We start from the raw sequence: 6,241 nt of genomic DNA, 5'->3' as shown, positions 1-6,241 counted from the left end.
GTACGTAATGTCAGTCCCTTTTGTTGTTGTGGACGACGACGCGATCGACTCATCAAGCTTGCTTTCCATCGAACGGAACGGTTGTCAGACGAGGTGACCAGGGTGGGCGATGCGGCGGTGCTGTTCGATGGCACCAACAGCGGATGCCAGGGCGACTGCGAGCAGTTCAAGGGTCCCGCCTTCAGGTACCTGACGGCCCTCTACCACGCCCTGGCCAAACAGGGCGCCCACGCTCCCACAAGTGGTCCCTCTGGTACCACCCTGGCCCTACATTCTCACATTCTTTTAGATGTATTAACATGTCTGTAACAAAATATAAACTACAGCTGGCCAGATCCACGAGTTCCTGAAGGCCAATGTGGACACAATGTGGGCGAAAGCGCGCAATCCAACGCTCAATCTCTTCTCGGTGGACTGGGCCGGGCCTGCACCCGTGCCCAATCCCTCTGCCCCGGTCTACCAAGCCCAGCAAAACGCGGCCACCATGGCACAACTCCTTTTCGCCTCAAACTTCTGAGGCTCCTTCTCTTGGTATTTAAATGCATTGCTTCACACGTCTTGATCTTGCAGGCCACACCCAGGACTTGGGTGCCATTGAAAATGGGCTTCATAGCTCAAATATTTGGCTTTTACCGGCATCTGCAGCAGGATCGAACAAGGAATTTGAGATATATTATTTATATTAATAATCGTCAAGAGAAACCCTCTGAGGACGCCTCGTCCAGGTCTTCCCTCGATGAACGATGACACGAGCATACCGGCCGCCGGTGGCGGTCGGATGTAGCTCCTCCGGAAGGCGAGAATCGGTCACCGGTGGCACACCCACGTTCGGGTTGGGCTGGAAGAGGCTGCGTGTGTGCATTCACCACACACCACCCCATGTCAGTTTGTGTGCGCCGTGTGTGCGTGCGTGCGTGTGCGTGTGCGTGTGTGGTGCCGCGACAGCTGTACCTGGGATCTGGGCCGACAACCCCGCGGCCCACTGTGTTCCTGTACCACCACGGGCGGGCCGAGCCTGCAAGGCACCCGGGGTGAGTGAGGCAAATGGGAGCGAAGCAGGAAAGCGACGGGCGGGCGGGCGAGTACCGTAGGGCAGGCGCTGCACCATGGAGTACTTCCTCCTCCGGTTGGTCACCTTCGTCTGCGCCTCCCAATCACCGAACACAACCGAGGGGTGCTTGCCCTTGCTCACGTTGGCCCCTTTCGGTTCCTGTGTAGTGTCCGGCACAACAAGACGCACACGCACGACGACACACGACACACGACACGCACGGTGTCAGCGGGCGGTGAAAAGAGCGCCAGAGAGGGGGGGGGTATGTGCCCTGGGATAGTGGTAATCAGAGTCGAAAGAAATGGTGGAGGGCTTGACCCGCGCAACGAGCTCGTTCTCGTCGACCACGCACGCGACCAGCTCCGCCAGGGCGCCTCCGTGGAGGTACAGCCGCAGGGACGGCCCGGTGAGCGCCATGACCGCCTCGAGCTGCTTTCGGTGCCTGTCGTGTCGTTGGTCGTGTCGTGTCGTGTCGTGCGTTGAGTCGTCAGCGTCGCAACACGCCAAAGACCCGGGGCAGATGGCGCGCACCGCTCGGAATAGACTGCGAGCTCGGGCTGGACGCCCGGGTTCCACTTGTTGCTTCCCATCAGCCGCAGCGTCACCTGCAAGCGCGGAGACTCCCGTTCGACTACATACTCCTCTTCCTCCTCCTCTTCATCGTCTTCATCATCATCGTCATCATTGCCGTCGTCATCTTCATCTTCATCATCGTCATCGTCGCCCTTGTCGGCGTTGCGCGCCTTCTGTTGTGATCCAAGTGTCAACCTTCACCGCGCGCGGTGCCGCGATTGAATTGAAAGGCGCGGGGGGGGGGTGTACCAGCTGATCTGTTTGCCGGGCGATCGCGTGTAAGAGCTGTAGAAGTCGTTCGACCAGGGACCGCAGGGACTTGTTGTCGGCCTTGCTGGCCCGCCGGTCCCTCGCCTTGACCATCTCCTCCAGCCGGCTCCGGAGCTGGAACAGCTCGTGCTGCCCGGGCACTGCCGACAGCAGCTCGGCCTCGACGCCGGCCTCGTCGTCGTCGGCGTCGGCGTCGTCGACGACGAAAGTAAGGTCGTCGTGGATGGCGGCGAGGAGGACGAGCAAGGCGTCGGCGCCGGCCAACCGCATCGAGATGTCGTCGTGGCACAAGAAGCCCAGCACGAGCTCCACGTTCCTGTGCGCGCACGAACTGGTGAACGCAGGAACATCGCACACACCGCAACCGCACACGCTGCACACCGCACACGCCGCACGCACACCGCACACAGGGGGACGTACGTGTCGAGCCAGGACGCCAGGTAAGGAGCAGGGAGCAGGGTGCCGAGCAGACCAATGACGGACAGGGCCGTGGCGCGCACGATGGCCGGAGTGCGGTCGTCGGCGCACAGCCGCGTGAAGGTGGTGTCGATCAACTCGATCACGGGGTCTTCATCGTCACCATCACCGCCGGCTCCCTCCGCCGGGTCAGTGCCGTAATAGTGCAGGAAATGCATCACGCCCAGCACATCCACAGCCTGTCGTGTATCGTCGTGAGTTGTAGTGTGTGTGTGTCGTGTGTGTCGTGTGTGTGTGTCGTGTGTGTGTTGCATGCGATGAATGTATGAGCGAAAGAGGCGTAGAGCGTACCGCCGCACGAAGGTCATCAGAGTTCACCACGTCGTGGTGCCCTCCCACTCTCTCTGGCTCGACCTGACTGTCGTCGCCATCGTCGTCGTCGGTGCCGCCGACTAGCGTGTGTCGGGCGAGCACGTCCAGCAGCTTCTCGCGCACGATCGCGCAGCTCTCCTTGGACCACAGAAGCACCAACCCGGCCACCATCACCGCCAGCAGCCGCTCCTCCACGCACCTACTGCTGGCGGAGGCGGCAGCCGCCAAGCTGCGGCGCAGGTGGCCGGCAATGTCGTCGGCGTGGGCCGCGATCAGCCGGTCCACCCCGTCGCGGCACAGCTCGACGCCGAACTCGGCATCGACCGCGGGCGATAGGAATGTGTGCAGGCTGTGGAGCGCGCTCATGCGTCGTCGCTTGCTGGCCGGCACCGAAAGTGAGCGAAAGAGCGAAAGAGAACGAAAGCGATGATTGAGGGGTGATGGTACTCGGTGTGGGCGAGCCAGCCGAGGCACCACTGCACTCGGTCGGCGTGGTCCGAGCCCCAGTCGGCGGGCAGCAGGCCTGCGACTTCCTCACGGGCCGCTCGCCACTCCTCGCCCACCTCCTGCTCCGTTGGTGCCTGAACGAAAATAATTAAATGTAAAAGCTAATAAAATACAACTTAAATGCTATACAATAATGAAATTATTTATAATATATAATTTTTATTTATAATATAGAAATAAAAAAATAATAGGCGTGTAAATGGTACGGGAGGCTTGGGTGGCTCGAGCACGGGCGGCAGGTACACGGCGCCTCGGTCGTACTCGCGCCGGTAGGCCTGCCGCAGCTCTTCCCGCCGTTGGGCTGCCTTCTGCTCGCGCTTGAGGCGCAGCCGGGCGTTCTTCTTGGCGGCTGCCACGGCCTCGCTCGCACGTCGCACCTCCCACCGCGTGAGCTCCTCCTGCAGCCTGGACGCCTGCAGCACACCCACCTCGTCGAGCCCTCCGTTTCGTGCCAGGCACCTCCTTGCCCTCTCCATCTTCCCTTCGTGAACAGCGGTTGTGTCAGACGCTTCACCGAACTTGCGACCCTGAAATTTCCAAGGTCCTTTGCCAAACTGAGCAAAGGTAGTTTTGGCGCCATTTTTCTGCAAGACCGTCACGGCAAACTGAGCAAAGGAGGCGCCCTCGCCACAATCATCCGCTGTGGCCCATCGAAAGAGAGGTAAGAAATGACCTTGCCCGTGCCCTAAGGTCAAAGCGCTCAAGCTCACGTGAGCGTGGTGCTCGACACGCTGAGCAGGACGTCGATTCGACAACGCAGGCCGATTATTGCCCAACAAGCCCTTCCTCGGTGAAGGCAATGACTGCGGTGCAGTCAAGGAGGACACCCCCCAAACAGAGCTGAGCTGCGACCAAGAGGAAGAAGAGCGGAGCGGCCAAGGCCAGCGTGGATCAAGGCTAGACCAGTAAGGGCGATCGATGAAAGTGGGCCACGAGCCTCCTCTGGTTATGGCAACCTGAGCGGCCAGCTTGATGTAAATGGTGGAAAGAACTATGTAAATATGTAAATATGTAAAGATGTAAATATGTAAGGCGTTCCTGTAGTTCTATTGGTAGGGCACACGACACTGGACATTGTCTTACTGGGCGGCAGAGTAAACCCTCTTGGCGCTCTCCAGGGTCTGCTTGAGGAGCATGCACACGGTCATGGGACCCACGCCCCCGGGCACCGGGGTGATGGCACCCGCCACCTCCTTGGCCTCGTTGAAGGCCACATCGCCCACCAGCCGGTAGCCTGCACCATGGTGGTGAGTTGTGTGTGTGCGTGTGTGTGCGTGTGTGTTGTGTGTGTTGTGTGTGTGTGTGTGTGTTGCTAAGGGATTTGGAGATGGCAAGCCGTACCAGCCTTCCTCGAGGCGTCGGGCACGGAGTTGATGCCCACGTCGATGACAGCGGCGCCGGGCTTGACCCAATCGCCCTTGACGTACTCGGGCTGGCCGATGGCCGCAACGACTGAGAGGAGAGAGAAAGAGAAGAACAAGAGTGCTGAGCACTGGAACAGACCAGAGAGATCGTTCTAAGGACCAAGAAAGGGAGCACGTACTGATGTCGGCCTCCCTGCAGATGGCCGCCGGGTCCTTGGTGCGCGAGTGGCAAATGGTGACGGTGGCGTTCCTGTTGGAGGTGGCCACAGAAAACCATCAATGGCCAGCGAGAGAAGCTACTTTTCTACGAAAGCAAAGCCGCGTACTTGTGGAGCAGCATGAGCGCCACGGGCGTGCCGACGATGTTGCTCCTGCCGAGCACCACGGCCCTCTTGCCTTTGCGCAGCCCAAGTGGAGCACATAGAACGTGAGTATATTGACGCGTAAGTACGAGAGCGGCGGATCGACGCAGGAAGAGAGAGGGGGCGAGGGGCAAAGTACCGTCGATGTCAATGTTGTAACGGGCGAGGAGCTCCATGCAAGCGCGAGGCGTGCAGGGCACGGACAGGGGCGTGTGGCCCTTCATCGCCAGCATACCTGTGTATACACGAAAGTGTGCATGAGTGAGTGCTATGTGGGTGCTTCGAACACGCAAGGAATGTGCGCGGTGCGCGAAGCTAGAGGAGGGCCACTGACCAATGTTGAGGGGGTCGAAGCCGTCGGCGTCCTTGGCCAGACCGACCTGCTCGAGCACGGCCTTCTCGTTGATGTGCGAGGGAAGCGGCAGCTGGACGATCAGCCTGTGACCAGAGCAGAAGAAGAGAGGCTCAGCACAAAAAGACGTGGAAGGAAGAAGCAGTGTAGATCACGAACCCGTGCACGCTCTCATCATCGTTAAGCGCACGCACTTCCTTGATGAGCTCCTCCTGCGTGATCTCGGCAGGGAACTTCTTCAGGATGAAGTTAATGCCAACCTCCTCGGCGGCCTTACCTGCACCACAATTCGCAGATGAGTAAAAATTCGATACATCTGATGCTCTCGCGAGAGCATGTAATGTGCCCATGCGCAAGTGAATCTTATGTGAGGGAGGTTGCACCCTTCATGCGGACGTAGGTTTCAGAATCCTTCCTCGCGCCGACCAGGACCACGCCAAGGCCGGGCACCTTGCCAGTCCGCTCCTTAAGTTCGGCGACCTCCTTCTTCAGCTCCTCACGGATCGTGGCCGCAGTCGCATTGCCGTCGATGATCGTCGCCATGGTGCTGTGCTTCTACACAAAATCTGTCTCACTTTTGTTTTGTATTTTGTTTTATTTATTTTCGGGCCGATGAAGGGGGATCAGGGAGAGGCGGTGTAGGCGGGGTTGTCGGTCATGCACATCTCGCACGAGGGGCGGTTGAAGCGGTTGAGGTAGGTGCACGCCGGACAGGCCCACTGGGGCGCAGTCTCGGGAGCCGGCATCGCAGCAGACCCGACTGCCCGCCCTTGTTCAGCAGCTCCACTCGGCGCAGGCGCGGCTGGCCCTGTAGGCGCCGCGTGCTGCCTCGCTTCTTCGCTTCGCTGTCTTTCTGTTTCTCTTTCTCGTTTTCGCTGCTGTTGCTGTTGCTTTGTGGCTTCGGGTTGCCGTTGATGTGACGGAGCGTGTGTGTCGCGGCTGCCGGCGGAGGCGGCGGCGGCCGTTGTCTGCG

General features: G+C 59.7%; 3 protein-coding genes across 3 annotated transcripts in view; 1 reads left to right on the top strand and 2 right to left on the bottom strand.

The window, feature by feature from the left end:
* ACA1_187740 (uncharacterized protein) overlaps positions 1 to 517 on the top strand; it is a gene marked incomplete at both ends in the record, with an annotated part of 1,518 nt that extends 1,001 nt beyond the window's left edge. Inside the window, 2 exons of the mRNA XM_004337832.1 lie at positions 102 to 253; positions 327 to 517. Of these exons, the coding sequence (XP_004337880.1) occupies positions 102 to 253; positions 327 to 517 (343 nt within the window). The remainder of the gene's footprint in view (positions 1 to 101; positions 254 to 326) is intronic.
* A 290-nt stretch (positions 518 to 807) lies between these two features.
* ACA1_187730 (uncharacterized protein) lies at positions 808 to 3,666 on the bottom strand (the record flags this gene model as incomplete). Its single annotated transcript, XM_004337831.1, has 11 exons — positions 808 to 848; positions 952 to 990; positions 1,087 to 1,210; positions 1,370 to 1,493; positions 1,583 to 1,797; positions 1,874 to 2,210; positions 2,315 to 2,550; positions 2,663 to 2,882; positions 2,982 to 3,062; positions 3,131 to 3,264; positions 3,397 to 3,666. 11 exons carry the CDS (start codon positions 3,664 to 3,666, stop codon positions 808 to 810), a joined length of 1,821 nt encoding a protein of 606 aa, XP_004337879.1.
* Positions 3,667 to 4,269: 603 nt separating this feature from the next.
* Positions 4,270 to 5,811, bottom strand: ACA1_187720 (tetrahydrofolate dehydrogenase/cyclohydrolase, NAD(P)binding domain containing protein; the record flags this gene model as incomplete). The annotated part of the gene is made up of 8 exons (XM_004337830.1): positions 4,270 to 4,424; positions 4,532 to 4,642; positions 4,734 to 4,804; positions 4,881 to 4,950; positions 5,056 to 5,151; positions 5,251 to 5,354; positions 5,428 to 5,545; positions 5,652 to 5,811. The coding sequence occupies 8 exons, from the start codon at positions 5,809 to 5,811 to the stop codon at positions 4,270 to 4,272; spliced, it is 885 nt and encodes a 294-aa protein (XP_004337878.1).
* Between the last annotated feature and the right edge of the window lie 430 nt (positions 5,812 to 6,241).

The sequence above is a fragment of the Acanthamoeba castellanii genome (genome assembly GCF_000313135.1).
Source record: "Acanthamoeba castellanii str. Neff unplaced genomic scaffold scf7180000084747, whole genome shotgun sequence".
Classification (NCBI taxonomy): domain Eukaryota; phylum Discosea; order Longamoebia; family Acanthamoebidae; genus Acanthamoeba; species Acanthamoeba castellanii.
This window is presented reverse-complemented; position numbering and strand designations above follow the sequence as displayed.